Source organism: Saccopteryx bilineata, chromosome 1 (assembly GCF_036850765.1).
Source record: "Saccopteryx bilineata isolate mSacBil1 chromosome 1, mSacBil1_pri_phased_curated, whole genome shotgun sequence".
Classification (NCBI taxonomy): domain Eukaryota; kingdom Metazoa; phylum Chordata; class Mammalia; order Chiroptera; family Emballonuridae; genus Saccopteryx; species Saccopteryx bilineata.
The window spans coordinates 260,108,246-260,124,993 of NC_089490.1; the positions used below are offsets into that span (position 1 = coordinate 260,108,246).

A 16,748-nucleotide genomic window follows, 5' to 3' on the forward strand; every position below is an offset into this window, starting at 1 on the left:
AACTTTACACCAAACAAAGGATAGAAAAAACTTGCTTCCAGTCTTTCCGGGGAACATGGGAGGTGATGTAAACAATCCAGCACCACAGCTTAACAGCCTTTTGCAAACTAATCAGGCAAGTGAGGTGGGGGGTTGGGCAGACTGTCAGCTTACAGCCAATTCCCCACACCTCTGTCCCCCAAAAATCTAAACTCCAAAAACCCTGTTGGTTTTTTGGTCCCCAACAAGCACATATGTCTCTGCAATACCATAGGGCGCACCTGGAAATCTTCTAGGGTGCAGCAGTGCGCCCTGGCGCACACTTTGAGAACCACTGACCTAGAGGGATGAACTGCTTGAAATGATGCACAGAATTCCCACTAAACTAAAAGAGATGTTTAAAAGAAAGTAACTTTTTTCTCTGGTGTACCGAAGCTACTTTCTGTGTCCAAGGAAATAAATAGCTATATTTTTGTATCTTGGGTTGACATGTCTTTAAATACATATGGCATGAGGAGAGGGAGAGTAGGGACTGGAATGTGGAATGTAGTGAGAAAATCAGCTTCAGTAGAATTCCTCAATATTCCTTGCTCTTAGGACTAACCTTACCTTTGTAATTAAAGAAAACTTTCCAAGTCAGCATATTTCCCTCCAGTGAGGGCAGGGAGAGGATGTTTTACAGTAAAATGGTCTCAGTCAGAGAAATGGCCGAAGACCACCATGTCTGCTCTGCTTCAGCGGAACTAAAATAAATGATCCTTTCACACAAGGTTTAAAGTTGTTACACAGAGTTGCAGCTGCAATGGTTGGTATTAGATAGCTCTCAAAGAGTACATTTACATGGTCCCAAACAAAGTCCCCAGAGTACAAAAGTTCATCCTAACACATTTAGTTACTGTAGAGATATTATCGTATTAAAACCCAGAGAGTTTTATTACAGTTATATTTCAAAACATAGAATGATCAATAAACCTTCATTGTCTCAAATGGGGAGGTGTTCTCATCTCCCCCCCTTCTCTCTCTTTTCTTTTTCTGAGAGAGAAAGGGAGATGAAGAAGCTCAATTAATAATTGTGGCACTTTATTGATTTATTTATTTAAATTTTTTGTGCGTGGCAGAGACAAAGGAAGTCAAGAGAGAGGGACAGACAGACAGGAAGGGAGAGAGACGAGAAACATCAACTCTTTGTGGCGGCTCCTCAGTTGTTCACTGATTGATCTCCTACATGTGCCACGACCAGGGGGCCACAGCAGACCGAGTGACCCCCTGCTCTAGTAGCGACCTTGGGCTCAAGCTGGTGAGCTTTGCTCAAACCAGATGAGCCTGCGCTCAAGCTGGCAACCTCAGGGTCTCAAACCTGGGTCCTCCATATCCCAGTCTGACACTCCATCTACTGCGCCACCACCAGTTCAGGCGCACTTTATTTATTTTTTAAATTTAGTTATTGATGTTAGAGAAGGAGAGAAGAGAGAGACAGAATAACTGATCGGTTCCTGTCTGTGCCCTCACTGGGGAACAAACCGGCAACCTCTGCGCTTCGGGACAATGCTCTAACCAGCTGAGCTCTCTGACCAGGGCTGTTGTGGCACTTTTGTTGAGGAATGATTGCTTTTCATGTGTGTCTTCATCAGGGGGTGCCGGCAGAGCCATGGACCCCTGGTTCAAGCCAGCGACCTTGCGCTCAAGCCAGTGACCATGGGATCATGTCGATAATGCCATGCTCAACCAGTGACCCCACGCTCAAGCTGGCAAGCCTGCACTAAAGCCGGTGATCTCAGGGTTTTGAACCTAGGACCTCAGCATCCCAGGTTGATGCTCTATCCACTGCATCACCACTGGTCAGGCTATTCTCATCTCTTACTAGTATTAGTAAAAAGGTTGCTTTAGAGGTAGGTTTCTTTTTTTAAAATTGGTCTGTTGGCTTTTTGTTGTAAGGATGATGCTGCTCTCTGGGAATTGTCTCTGGGAAGATAATTCCTCCACAAATTATAAGAACAAACACCTAGAATAATAATGAATTATGTACATAAATTCAAGACTTACCCTTAGAAGCAACTCTGCTAATATACAGCCCACAGCCCACATGTCCACACCTACACCATACATTCTAGCACCAAACAGTAATTCAGGGGCCCGATACCACCTGAAGAACAAAAAGAAATAGTCATTTTAGAATGAAGTTACTGAAATATTTCTTAGAGAAAACTCCTCAGTGAAACATGATTCCACTGATGAAATTCACCTTTATGGATATATTAACTGAAGAAAGGTTCTGTGTTGTTTGTAGGAAACATATATAGGTCCTCGGTCCATTTACTCTCACACTTTTTTATTTATTTTTTGTGTGACACAGAGAGAGAGAGAGAGAGAGAGAGAAACAGATAAGGACAAACGGACAGGAAGAGAGATGAGAAATATAAATTCTCTGTTGCAGTTCATTAGTCCCTTTAGTTGTTCATTGATTGCTTTCTCATATGTGCCTTGACTGGGGGGCTGCAGCAAAGCGAGTGACTCCTTGCTCAAGCCAGCGACCTTGTGCTCAAGGCAGCAACCTTAGGGCTCAAGCCAGCAACCATGGGGTCATGTCTATGATCCCACGCTCAAGCCGGCAACCCTACACTCAAGCTGGTGAGCCTGCACTTAAGCCGGATGAGCCCACACTCAAGCCGGTGACCTTGGAGTTTTGAACCTGGGTCCTCTGTGTCCCAGTCCGACACTCTATCTACTGTGCCACCTCCTGGTCAGGCTCTCATACTTCTTTAGATAATTACTACTTTCTCCTGAAAACCCCAGAACCAACCATCCTCAGCGGATGACCTTGCTTCCTACCCTCACTGAAAAAAATCAAAGTAATAAAAATAATTTTGCTCTGGCTGGATAGCTCAGATGGTTTGAACATTGGCCCAAAGCACAGAGGTTGCTGATTCAATCCCTGATCAGGGCACATATAGGAACAGATTGGTGTTCCTGTCTCTCTCTCTAAAATCAATAAAATAAACACAAAAATTTCTACAGACACACTCAGTCATTTGTACTCACACAATCTACCTTCCCATCTGTAACTATCCTTGACTTTTTTTTTATAAGTGAGATGTGAGAGTTGGAGACAGACTCCCACATGCCCCAACAGGGATCCACCTTGCAAGCCCCCTAAAAGGTGATGCTCTGCCTGTCTAGGCCGCTGCTCCGTTGCTCAGCAACCCAGCTATTTTGGCACCTGAGGCAAGGCCATGGAGCCATCCTCAGTGCCTGGGGCCAACTTTGCTTGAACCATTCAAGCCATGGCTGTGGGAGGGAAGACAGAGAAAAAGATGGGGGAGGGGGTGGAGAAGCAGATGGTGGCTTCTACTTTGTGCCCTGACTGAAAATCGAACCCAGGATTTCCACAAGCTGGGCCAATACTCTACCACTAAACCAATGGGCCAGGGTCTATCCTAGACTTTTCTATTTTTTGTGACAGAGACAGAGTGAGGGATAGATATAGATAGACAGGGAGAGAGAGATGAGAAGCACCAATTCTTCATTGCGGCTCCTTAGCTGTTCATTGACTGCTTTCCAATATGTGCCTTGAAGGGGGAAGGGGGGGGGGGGGACTCCAGCAGAGAGAGTGACTGCTTGCTCAAGCCAGTGACCTTTGGGCTCAAACCATTGACCTTGGGCTTCAAGCTAGCAACCCTGCACTCAAGCCGTGAGCCCACACTCAAGCCAGTGACCTCAGGGTTTTGAACCTGGGTCCTCTGTGTCCCAGTCTGACACTCTATCCACTGTGCCACTGCCTAGTCAGGCTATCCTTGACTTTTTTTTTTTTAAATATTTTATTTATTGATTTTTTTAGAGAGAGAGGAGTGAGAGAGAGAGACAGAGAGAGAGAGAAGGGGGAGGAGCAGGAAGCATCAACTCCCATATGTGCTTTGACCAGGCAAGTCCAGGGTTTCGAACCAGCAACCTCAGTGTTCCAGGTCGATGCTTTACCCCACTGCGCCACCACAGTTCAGGCTATCCTTGACTTTTTAAAGCAATCCATCTACTTGGGCACTAGATACTGTGCTCTCTTTTTTTTTTTTATTTGACAGAGACAGAGAGAGACTCAGATAGGGACAGACAGACAGGAAGAGAGAGAGAGATGAGAAACATCAATTCTTCATTGCAGCACTTTAGTTATTCATTGATTGCTTTCTCATATATGCCCTGACCCAGGGGCTATAGCAGACCGAGCAACCCCTTGCTCAAGCCAGTGACCTTGGGCTCAAGCTGGTGCACTTTGCTCAAGCCAGATGAACCCGCGCTTCAGCTGGAGACCGTGGGGTTTGAACCTGGGTCCTTCGCATCCCAGTCCGATGCTCTATCCACTGCACCACCGCCTGGTCAGGCGCTCTCTTGCCTATTTTCAAGGATACTGCTCCTTTAATTGTGTCCTCTTTCTCCTTTATCAACTTTCTTTTCTTTAATGAACTATTACCACAATGTACAAATGTATCATTATTTCTCTTGCCTTAAAAAAGAAAAAACTAAAGAAACAAACAACAAAAATTTTGACCCTACTTCCCCTAACAGCTACCTCCACATTCTCTGGTTAGTCTGAAGAGCTGTCTGTTCTTATTGTCTCCAGTTCCTCTTCTGTTATCCTCTTAAACTCTTGTCAATCAGGCTTTCATCCTACCACCCCACTACACTGGCTCTTGTCAAGGTAAACAATTCTCAGTCCTCATTTTAACTCATACTATTAGCATTTGATTTGCATGAAGAGAAAATTTGAGAAATCGCTAGGTGAAAAGTTCTATGTATAGCTCTCTTATATGTAGGTCCCTGTTTTCCTGAGTTCTTGAATGATGGGCTTAATATTCCCAGAAATTACATAAATAACTATTTATATCCCTTCTTTTCCTTTTAAAATTGAATTTAGAAAGAAAATAAAGGAACAAATGAAGAAAGGCAGGAATAAAGGGAGGGAGGGAGTAAGAGAGATTTTTCTTGTTCCACTTATTTATGCATTCATTTATTGATTTTTGTACATGCCATGATGGGAGATTGAACCCGCAACCCTGGAATTTTGGGATGACACTCTAACCAATATGAGCTATCCAGCCAGGGCCAATATCCATTATTTCTTAATCAGGGCTCAGGCAATCAACACTCAATGAGATCTATTTGGAAGGTGACAAAGTAATTTAAAGGAATAATTTTCATTCACACTGAATGATAAAAAATATGAAATCAAGACTGACCAATAAACACAGATCCCCCAAATCAGATGATTATGTGAAATACCTAATAAAGTTCCAACCCACCTAACTAAAATATAAAAGAAGTATAAATTAGTTTCAAAAGTTACTAGATAAATGTTTAAGGATTAACTTAATTCAACTCATTTGAATGAAAGGCTGTATTTTTTTTTCTATAGTAAGATACACATAACATAAAAATGGCTGTATTTGTAATAAAACAATGATTCCTGAACTCTGCCAGAAGAAGCCAAATGATGCTCACTTGTGATTAATATCCTGCACAATATAAACTTTCAGTTATTTAAGGGATTCTTACCTGGTTACAACCTGATGTGTATAAGCTCTATTGGGGCTCCCAAATGATTTGGCCAGGCCAAAATCTGCCAGCTTTAGAACTCCATTTTCATCTAACAACAAGTTGTTTGGTTTCAGATCCTATATTATGGAGGTTTTAAACAAACAAGTAAGCATGATGGGGAAGACTACCATAATGATACAATTTAGTTGCCTTAACTTTAAATTTAGCAAAAACAGGGTAACACCCCAATTAAACAATAAGCAATATCTTTTTTTCTTCTTTTCCAAGTGAGAGGAGGGGAGACAGAGAGACAGAATCCCACATGCACCCCGACTGGAATCCACCCAGCAACCCATGCTAACAGAGCTACTTTTAGCAGAGGCTAAAAATAGCCTGGGGCAGAGGCTCCACAGAGCCATCCTTAGTGCCCAGGCTGAAGTTCCCGAATCAATTGAGCCATGGCTCTGGGAGGTGGAGAGAGAGAGAGAGGGAGAGAGATTGAGAGAAAAGGAGAGGGGGAGGGGTGAAGAAGCAGATGGGTGCTTCTCCTGTGTGCCGTGACAGGAAATCGAACCCAGGACTTCCACGTGCTGAGCTGACTCTCTACCACTGAGCCAACCGGCCAGGGCTAACAAGCAATATCTTTTTAATGACATAAAGTCCTATCAAAGCAAAACAAGATCAGTCATATTACCTAGTGAGACCTTGGGTCAAGGTATATAATTTAACTGAACTTCAATTTACCTACTTTACAGGGTACTGTGAGAATTAAATTTAAAATTTTCTGTAAAGAGCCTACTGTAATGACTGATTCACAGTAAGCACTCAAGAAATGGTTGCTACTATTAATTTAATAACAATTATATATGTAAATTTTAGCAAATAAAAACATTATACATCTAGGGAGGATGAGGAACATAATCTCAAAATCTTTGCTAGGAAGATATTAGCAATAATCTAAAAGGGATTCCAAGTTCAAGGTATGAGTTACCAACTACAAATTAAATATATTCTTTGTTATTTACATAAATAGGTAACTAAGAACGTCTAACTAAATTATCAGCTTTGTTCCAATAGCTGAATGTTCAGAACTCAACCTCATAGAATTTCAGACAACTAGAAATATTATTTTTCTAAAGGTGTTTTAGCAGTGTATTACTTAATCCAGATTCTGATTGTATTTTCCCTCCAATAACAATGGCATAGCAAAAAGAACACTGGACTTAAAACCAAAAGATCTAGGTTCTTATACTGTCAGTTGACCAGCTACTGACCTTGAAAAAAATATGGCCTAGCGTGCAGCCTGGGTTCGATTCCCGGCCAGAGCACACAGGAGAAGCGCCCATTTGCTTCTCCACCCCTCCGTCGCGCCTTCCTCTCTGTCTCTCTCTTCCCCTCCCGCAGCCAAGGCTCCATTGGAGCAAAGATGGCCCCGAGCGCTGGGGATGGCTCTGTGGCCTCTGCCTCAGGCGCTAGAGTGGCTCTGGTTGCAACATGGCGACGCCCAGGATGGGCAGAACATCGCCCCCTGGTGGGCAGAGCACTGCCCCATGGTGGGCGTGCCGGGTGGATCCCGGTCGGGCGCATGCGGGAGTCTGTCTGACTGTCTCTCCCTGTTTCCAGCTTCAGAAAAATGCAAAAAAAAAAAAAAAAAAAAAAAAAAAAAAAAAAATATATATATATATATATATATATATATATATATATATATATATATATATAACCTTGATCAAGTCACTTAACAATTTAGTTCTTCATTTTTGAAAAATATGAAGGACTAGGTCTCTTCCATTTCTAGATTACACATAGTAAGTTACAGTCCTCACAGCAACACTTGATGGAATAACTGGAGGGAACAGACTTGAGGAGAAGGTAACAGTCCAGCTACATCTTTATTTAACAATTTACGTATTCAGACAATTACATAAAACAACATGAAGTTATCACACTTAGTTGAAAACCTTACCCTATGTAGAATCCAATGCTGATGTAAATATTCTAACCCCTGAAGAGTCATCAACATGTAGGCTTTAATGTGTGATGGTGTTAGCACAAGACTATTATCCTTTATTATAACCTGTAAAGTAGGTATACAATATACAGGTAACTATATTATTACAAGTAAATGCCACCATATAAAATAATTTACCAACATCAAATAAATTTATTCATACAGGAGAATCTCAAGAAAGGCTGTCTCTAACTCTTCTTAGGAAGGACTGTCAGACTTCCATGTGGTTAAGGAAAGTATCTTTGGTTTGGAAAGAAAGCACCTGACCAAGCAGTAGCGCAGTGGATAGTGTCGGACTGGGACTCAGAGGACCCACGTTCAAAACCCTGAGGTCACCAGCTTGAGCAAGGGCTCATACAGCTTGAGCGCGGGCTCACTAGTTTGAGTGCAGGGTTGCTGGCTTGAGTGTGGGATCACAGACATGACCCCATGGTCACAGGCTTGAGCAAGGGGTCGCTCGTTCTGCTGTAACCCCACCCCCCAATCAAGGCACATACGAGAAAGCAGTCAATGAACAGCGAAGGAGCTACAATGAAGAATTGATGCTTCTCATTTCTCTCCCTATCTGTCCCTCTCTCTGTCACAAAAAAAAGGGGGGCAGTACTATCTTCCACTACTTTTTTTCACTTGCCCGAAATGTAAAGCCCCTTTTGATAACAGCATTCAGGATTCCTTTGGGAACCCACCTGTTCCCAGCTCAATCCATATAGTTACAAATACAGTAGACTGACCACTACCTGTCACTTCTAGAAGTAGGCTCATAACTTAAGCATAATCACCACTGTAGCCTGCTGTCTGGGAGATTGTTCAGGGATGGATATGTGACCCATATCAAGCCAGTCAACCAGACTAAGTACTTGTGCTAGAATATAAAGGAGCAAAGAACTTCCTTTCCTCAGGGATTATTAAACTCTTAAGGATATAAGCCTGGAAGTACCTGAACCAATGTTCTGAGAAATTATGCACATGACAGAGGCAACAATGTAGAAAATAGAGTGAGCTCAAGTGCAAGACTAAGTTCTGATGGCATTACATGTGAGCTGTGCCTAAAACCAGTTTATTTCTTGACATCAGTTACATGAGCTAAAAATTCCCATTTTCTTTTTTTAAAAAAATCAAATTTAGGTAAAATATACCCATTTTTAGAGCACAGTTTCATGAGTTTTAATGAACACACCCAGTTATAGAACCGATAACACAATCAAGAAATAGTTCTATAGCCTGACTAGGCAGTGGTGCAGTAGATAAAACATCAGTCTGGGACACAGAGGACCCAGGTTTTAAACCCCAAGGTCACTGGCTTGAGTATGAGCTCATCTGGTTTGAGCACAGGCTTATGAGTTTGAGCGCGGGGTTACTGGCTTAAGCGATGGGATCATACATGACTCCATGATTGCTGGCTTGTAGCCCAAGGTCGCTGGCTTGAGCAAGGGGTCACTGGCTCAGTGGTAGCCCTCCAGGCAAGGCACATATGACAAAGCAATCAATGAACAACTAAGGTGATGCAATGAAGAACTGATGCTTCTCATCTCTCCCTCCTTCCTGTCTGTCTGTCCCTCTCTGCCCTCTCGCTAAAAAGAAAAGAAAAAAGACATATAGTTCTATAATCCCCCAAATTCCCTTAGGCCTCTCTTATAATCAATCTGTTGTACTTCCTTCTCCAGCAACCACTGATATGATTGATTTGTTCCTTTAGTTTTGCCTTTTCTAAATATTATATAAATGGAATCATACAACATATATATAACCTTTTGAATCTGGCTCCTTTCATTAAGAAAATATACCTGAGATTTATCTACACTGTTGCACATATTAGTAGTTCATTTCTTTTTATTCCCCAATAGTATTCCACTGTATGGATATATCACAGTTTGTTCATACATTTACTGGATGAAAGTTATTTGTGTAGTTCACATTTTGGGCAATTATAAAAAGCTAAACATCTTGTGTACCAATTGATTTTTATGTAGATATGTTTTTATTGCTCTTAAATACCTAGCAGTAGTATTACTAGAATATACCTTAAATGTATATTTTATTGTATAAGAAACTGCCAAATGCTTTCCAAAGAATCAGTACCATTTGCATTCTCACAAGCAATGCCTGAGAATTCCAGTTGTTCCACACCTGTTTTTAAGATTCAAGCAATATTAATGAAAAGCATAAGATCTTATTTTTCTGAAAAACTTGGCTTTCAAAAGGTTGATTGATATTCTGTGGTAATATGGAAAAGAAGATTTAAATTTCAAAGGCCTAAAACTCATTTCTCTAAAAATAATGTCAATAAAAATAAATAAAAACAAAAATAATGTCAATAAGGTGTAAGATAACTCATAGACAAATGCTAATGGAATCCAAATCTTTGTATTTAACATTGAAAATATGGCTAAATGATTCAGAATCTATATTTAAGAGTATATCCAGATTCCAAAAGTAAGCATTCCTTTGACTGCCAGTATCTTCAGTAAGTAGAAAATAAGTATTTAGGTTCTCTTTTGATAAACAGAGAAAAAAAAAATTCCCCTAGGCATCTTAATCTTACCTCTAGATCAGTTTCCATAAAATCAAAGACAAGGCTAATATTAGATTTATGTCCAAAAGCATCAAGGAGCTGCAAAACAATATTTCAAAAAAATCAAAATATGATTCTCTATTAAATATTTGACAGTAGTATATGAATTAAGTAATTTTTAAAATCTTAAACAAGCATTTGGACAGTTCATAATTCCCTGTAAAGCTTAAGTAATTTTATTAAATTTGATATTTTCTTTGTTATGAATTAGTACTTTGAGGCACAAAAATATTAAACCTTAATATTATTTTTTAAATCACTAAATTCTTAACATCACCCCCCCCCCAAGATTATGGAGTTATAATTAAGAAATGACTTAATGAAAACCTCACCTCAGTCTCCAGAAAAATTCCTAAGGAAACTCTATCAATTGCAGTAACATTCACTGAAAGAGTGTATTCTCTACACCAGGCACTGTGCTAGGCACTTTACCTGTATTCAGTCAGCTAGTCTCCAACAACCCTAAGGTAGGAACTATGGCACAGAGTGGAAGCTTACACATGGTAGAGCTCTCTAGGCTTCAAAATGACTTGACAAAGTTAGCCTGTATGCTAATATTTAATTTATTTTATCAGCAGGATAGTTTTAAGGATACTACCTACAGAACAGTTAGAATAAAAAATACACTTCAACCTGACAAACTTTTAAGATTTTTTTTTGCAAGGCTTTCTTAGAAAAATTCATTTTGCTGAGCCTTCGGTTAACATAGTAGAAAAGGCAAGGTCCCAAATTCCCAAAACAATTGAGATCATACTCACACCAATTATATTTGAATGACTTAGCTCCTGTAGTAATTTTATCTCTCTTAAAGCTGTTCTATTTATACCTACATAAAAAAGCAAAGCAAAAAGTGAAAAATAATTCTCAAATCTTATGAATATTTTTTGGGAAAGGTTAATCTCTCATGAAATAGCAATGAATATTCTACATAAAAATAAGGACTATTTTCAAAATTTTACTAACATTTGTTTTTCTTTTACACTGCTTTAGTTTTAAAATACCTTTCAAAGACTATAATAAATGGTGAAAAAAATATTCATTTTATCTATGGCATATCAGATATAAACACTGTTAGAATAACAACACATTAAGTGTGTAGCTTATAGACTCTTTAAGTTATAGTTTCCCTTCTCTTGCCCTATGAATATTAGCAGCAGATTCTTTATGCTAAAAGCAGACTGACTAGTGATACGACAGTATCTTTCCCAAAGCAAAGGATAGAACTTAAAATTAAAAATAAGACCTGATACTAGTTGTTACATAGACAATGAGTCCTTTCTATAAAAACTATTTCTTAATGACTAAACGGGACTTAGCGCTGTAGCAAACAAGACTATGGAAGAGAGATGAATAGTTCCATAGTGAGCTTTGTGGATATACTTCCATGAAGGTATATCCTGAATTTTCAAAGGAATTAGAAGCTCAGAAAAAGAAGAAACAATGGCTTGTAACAACACCTAAACAGTAACGAAACAGCAAGACAAGCCACTAAGAACCGTGCTGCTTTCCATTTACTAAGGTGACTTGAACGTTCTTCTCTACACCCAATGGGGAAGTCACAAATATCCTGTCTCTATCCCGAATCTACCTTACTCTTCTGGGACTCTGCAATAACTCCATCCAGAACCATTGTTAACTCTAATTAATACTTTGCTCATTTCCTCAGTGGGAATAAACACCTTTCTTGTTCTGTCAAATTACATAAAATAATTTACCATCTTTAGCTTCTGATCTATGTCCAAGTTTGATCTGGTGGAGGAAAATTAAGAAAACGAACATTAAAAATATGTGATTTAGACTTAATAAAAAATATGTAAATTCACACATTCATATTTCAAAAACTTAGCTACAGCAACTCATAAGTAGTAAGTACTAGTAGGCAAGAAGGGAGTGGGAATCATGAAGCAGAAAGGCAAAAGGACTATAAGGAAGGATCAGGTACTTACCATTCCTTGCCTCTTAAATTTTTGAATTACATATTCAAAATCACTTGAGAAATAATGATATAAACATATTATTTAGAGAAATGGAAGTTAAAACCAGAGGGAAAAGTCAGAGTAGTTGAAAATAATTGCTCCAAGGAACAAAAACCAGGGGTAGAGTCAGGTATGTTAAAAAGCCTTGACCTACTGACTTTTAAAACCACAAAGATGTATTTAGTTGAAAGAAAATTAAAAATGTAAAAAAACACTCCACTATTGGTATGGAACAGAAATTTTGTCCACCAGGCACTAGCGGAGCCAAACACTATACATTAAAAACTCCAGCCGAAAAGCCCTAGCTGGGTGCTCAGTTAGAGCATCATCCCAATACGTCAAGGTTGAGGGCTTTATCCCTGGTCAAGGCACATACCAATGAATGTATAAGTAAGTGTAACAACAAGTTAATGTTTCTCTCACTCCTTTCCAATCTCTTTCTCTCTCCCTCTCAAATCAATAAATTAAAAAAAAAAAAAGAACTGCAGTGGAGAAAAATATTCACTGTATTATTATGATTATTATGAAAGGTACTACCCAGGAGAACAGGAAGCTAACGCTCAAAAGCCCGAACTCCCTGAGGGCATATAGGTTACACTTACATAGGGCAAAATCACAAGATACCATTGGTGAGAGGTTAAGGGTCGTGTTGAGAGCTACTTGGTTAGAGGTGAGGTAAGGGTTAATAAATCATTCCTCAGGGGACAGCTCTGAGGTCTGTTCTGGCAACCCACTTTCTAGTTTCCTCATAAAGTAGCCAAGGGGTTGTCCCACCTTAGGGCTCAGAAACTGAAACAGTTTAGGTCAAGATATTATCTTTAACTTAACAGAAACCTTTCTGGCTGCCTCAGGGGGTTAATGACTAGTAAGGGAAAGGGCTAGGTTTACAGGGCATGCTGTAAAGAAACTGCATGGAGTGCTGGGGCTACATATTAAACAAATCATACATCAGACTGTTATAAAGTAGCATAATCCGCGGGTTACATAGAGCCACCAAGGCAGGTTACAGGTTACGTAAGAAATTTTGAGGAGTTTATTAATTAGCCGGCTAGCTACATGGGGCACAGTCCCAAATGTAGAAGTCCCTACAATTCTGTGGCTGATTTTATAGACCAAATCACATACCGGCTGGGGTGGGTAAGGAGATGCTCATGATCCCTTTGTCTAGGTATAAGTTACTCTCATGACTTTAGAGTGAGTTCCAGTATAGGAATTCTTTATTTATTTATTTATTTATTTATTTATTTTTTTTTTTGGAATTCTTGATTAAGGTACATAAACATTCTTTTCTAAGGTTTTCAGATAAGTTCTATCTTCTTTGCTCTTTGTGGAAAGTGGCCCCAGGCACCCTTTCAGAGAATTTTAGGAATCAGCTAAACTATGACTAGATGACCCAGTTGTCTTTGTTAAGTCTGGAAGCTCCTGCATTCTTCTCTTTCCATTCTCTACAGAGAGAGGGGTCAGAGGGCCTGACTTGCCCTTTAAAAATACTAATTTTAACAATTTTTCAGTTCCTTGATACCTTATCACAAGATGAGGACCCTTGGTTTACAAGAGTCACCTTCAAGGAGTAAAAATCTATTACAGAGAAACAGAATAAAGTCTACCCTAATTTATGTTAAAAGCAAGCAAAGAAAAAAACCCACTAGGACTTTCAGACAACTATAGAAATCAATATGCCAATTGTTTGAAGAGATATCAGTCAATAAATACATATTTTTGTGTGTGACAGAGACAGAGAGAGAGAGAGAGAGAGATGAGAAGCATTAATTCTTTGTTGTGGCACCTTTGTTATTCATTGATTGCTTTCTGATACGTGCCTTGAGTGGGGGGCTACAGCAGAGCAGTGACCCCTGGCTCAAGCCAGTGACCTTGGACTCAAACCAGCAACCTTGGGCTTCAAATCAGCAACCTTTGGGCTCAAGTCAATGGCCTTGGGGTTTTGAACCTGGGTCCTCTGCATCACAGTCTGATGCTCTGTCCACTGCACCACGGCCTGGTCAGGCAGTAAATACTTTTTTTTTTTTTTCATTTTTCCGAAGCTGGAAACAGGGAGACAGTCAGACAGACTCCCGCATGCGTCCGACCGGGATCCACCCAGCATGCCCACCAGGGGGCGATGTTCTGCCCCTCTGGGGCGTCGCTCTGTTGCATCCAGAGCCATTCTAGCGCCTGAGGCAGAGGCCACAGAGCCATCCCCAGCACCGGGGCCATCTTTGCTCCAATGGAGCCTTGGCTGCGGGAGGGGAAGAGAGGGACAGAGAGGAAGAAGGGGGGGAGTGGAGAAGCAGATGGGCGCTTCTCCTGTGTGCCCTGGCCGGGAATCGAACCCGGGACTCCTGCACGCCAGGCTGACGTTCTACCGCTGAGCCAACCGGCCAGGGCAGTAAATACATTTTTAATGAATGTCTACAAATATACTAGCCATAGTTCTTTTTTTAAAAATAATTGATTGATTTTGGAGAGAAAGGGAGAGAGACTTCAATTTGTTGTTCCACTTATTTATGTATTCATTGTTTTTCTTGTGACAGAAAGAGGGACAGATAGAGACAAACAGGAAGGGAGAGACATGAGAAGCATCAATTCTTCCTGGGGGCACCTTTATTATTCACTGATTCTTATATATGCCTTGACGGGGGTGGGGGGTGCTACAGCAGAGTGAGTGACACCTTGTTCAAGCTAATAAACATGACCCCATGGTCGCTGGCTTGAGCCCAAAGGTCACTGGCTTGAGTAAAGGGTCACTCACTCTGCTGGAGTCCCCCGGTCAAGGCACATATGAGAAAGCAATTAATGAACAACTAAAGAGCCACAATGAAGAAATTATGCTTCTCATCTCTCTCTCTTCCTGTCTGTCTATCCCTATCTGTCCCTCTCTCTGTCACCAAGAAAAAAAAAAAAAAAAAAAAATATATATATATATATATAAATAAAAATAAATAAAATTGGGAGAGTTAAGGGTTTTACAAAGCAGTAGCTACAGTGCTGGATTATAGAACATAAGCTGGAAAGTGAGATAAATCAGAAAAAGCAAAATGTAAAAAAAAATGATGGCAGGAATAATTATACAAAAAAAGAGAGGGTGTTCAATGAATAAGGGGGATATGCTTCCACGAAGTTAGGGATTTTGAAGGAGAAACATTTAAAGCAGCAACAGGATGAATAGGAAGGTGGAGGTCATTTATCTCAATGATAGGGCTTGAGATGTGAGAAAAACAGCCTCTCCTTGAGAGGGTTATTGATTTCAGTAGTATGGAAGAGAGCAATCAACCTGGCAGCAGGATACCAGAATTTAAACCCTAGCTTTAGAAATTACTACTTGTATCATTTTAGTAAGTCATCTAATCTTAGCTTCAGGTGCTTGAGTGTAAAATAGAAACACTTACTTTCCCTATTTCACAAGGCTGTTTTGAGGGTTAAATTAAAAAACCTAGGTGAAAGTGCTTGGCATATACAAAGTTACCTAAATATAACGTTAAGTTTCTTTTTTTAATTTATTTTATTTTTCTGAAGTGAGAAGAGCGGAGGCAGAGAGACAGACTCTTGCATGTGCCCAACGGGGATCCACTCGGCATGCCCACCAGGGGGCGATGCTCTGCCCATCTAAAGGGTTGCTCCCTTGCAACTGGAGCCATTCTAACGCCTAAGGCAGAGGCCATGGAGCTTCCTCAGTGCCAGGGCTAACTTTGGTCCAATAGAGCCTTGGCTGCGGGAGGGGAAGAGAGATAGTGAGAAAAAAGTGGGGGAAGGGTGGAGAAGCAGATGAGTGCTTCTCCTGTGTGCCCTGGCCAGGAATCAAACCCTGGACTTCCACACTCAGGGCTGATGCTCTACCGCTGAGCCAACCAGCCAGGGCCAATGTAAGTTTCTTGAATGAATGGAAATAAAAAAAGCTACCTAAATCATTTTTGAAAATGCACACATATCAACATTGTTAATGTTGGTGAAAGCCTCTCATGGTAAATCTGTACACAGAAAATAGATGATACACAGAGTGGATGCAGATGAGGCAGAAAGTGAGCCAGGAAGATCATTACATTAAATAACTCTGAAACCCTGGGTAGCTCGATTGGTTAGAGCATCATCTGGAAGCACACAGGTTGCTTGGTTTGATCCCCAGTCAGGCACATACAGAAGGCGATCAATCTTCCTGTCTCTCTCTTCAAAAATAAATAAATAAAATTAAATAGCTCTGAGGACCCAACAGACTGATAGTATTTATCCCCTTCGCCAATGTTTGAATTTAGAAAGCAAACATATAGCTTTCTCTTCATTTCAATTTCAATTAACGGAACAAAAAACTACTTGCACCCGAGTTCTTGTTACACAAGATACTAACGAATTCTGCTTTCTTTGATAATGACATAAGTAACTCCTGATTAGTATAGCACGGCCAACATTAGTAAAACCGCCATCCACCAACTCACACATACCTACATCTTCCAAGAGACACAACGAAAAAACAAACTGTAATTCACCTTTTTAATGGCGACAATTTGATTGGTGTTCTTGTCTCTGGCTTTGTAAACCGTGGCAAACTAGAGAGAAAAGGAAAAATATTGTAAGTTTCTGGGAACTAGTTCGTGCTTGCCTTTTTACTTTAGATTTTGGGAAGCAAAGAATCCAGGGTTCTTAGAGCGGACTCGAGTCAGCTTGAAAGAAGTGTGTGAGTGGGTGGGGGGTGCAA

The 16,748-nt window shown here is 40.3% G+C and overlaps 1 protein-coding gene across 4 annotated transcripts in view; it reads right to left on the reverse strand.

Annotated features, from left to right (window-relative positions):
• Positions 1 to 16,748, reverse strand: part of CDK7 (cyclin dependent kinase 7) — a 29,953-nt gene that overhangs the window by 12,856 nt on the left and 349 nt on the right. For 2 of the 4 annotated variants that reach the window (XM_066241975.1, XM_066241974.1), the window contains exons 2-8: positions 16,540 to 16,599; positions 11,801 to 11,834; positions 10,844 to 10,911; positions 10,056 to 10,124; positions 7,469 to 7,579; positions 5,521 to 5,639; positions 2,023 to 2,122 (exon numbers count right to left, since the gene is read on the reverse strand). In XM_066241975.1, the coding sequence (XP_066098072.1) occupies positions 2,023 to 2,122; positions 5,521 to 5,639; positions 7,469 to 7,579; positions 10,056 to 10,124; positions 10,844 to 10,911; positions 11,801 to 11,834; positions 16,540 to 16,599 (561 nt within the window). Of the gene's footprint in view, positions 1 to 2,022; positions 2,123 to 5,520; positions 5,640 to 7,468; positions 7,580 to 10,055; positions 10,125 to 10,843; positions 10,912 to 11,800; positions 11,835 to 16,539; positions 16,600 to 16,748 lie in introns of those variants that run through there. The other 2 variants (XM_066241976.1, XM_066241977.1) reach the window with 2 other exon arrangements.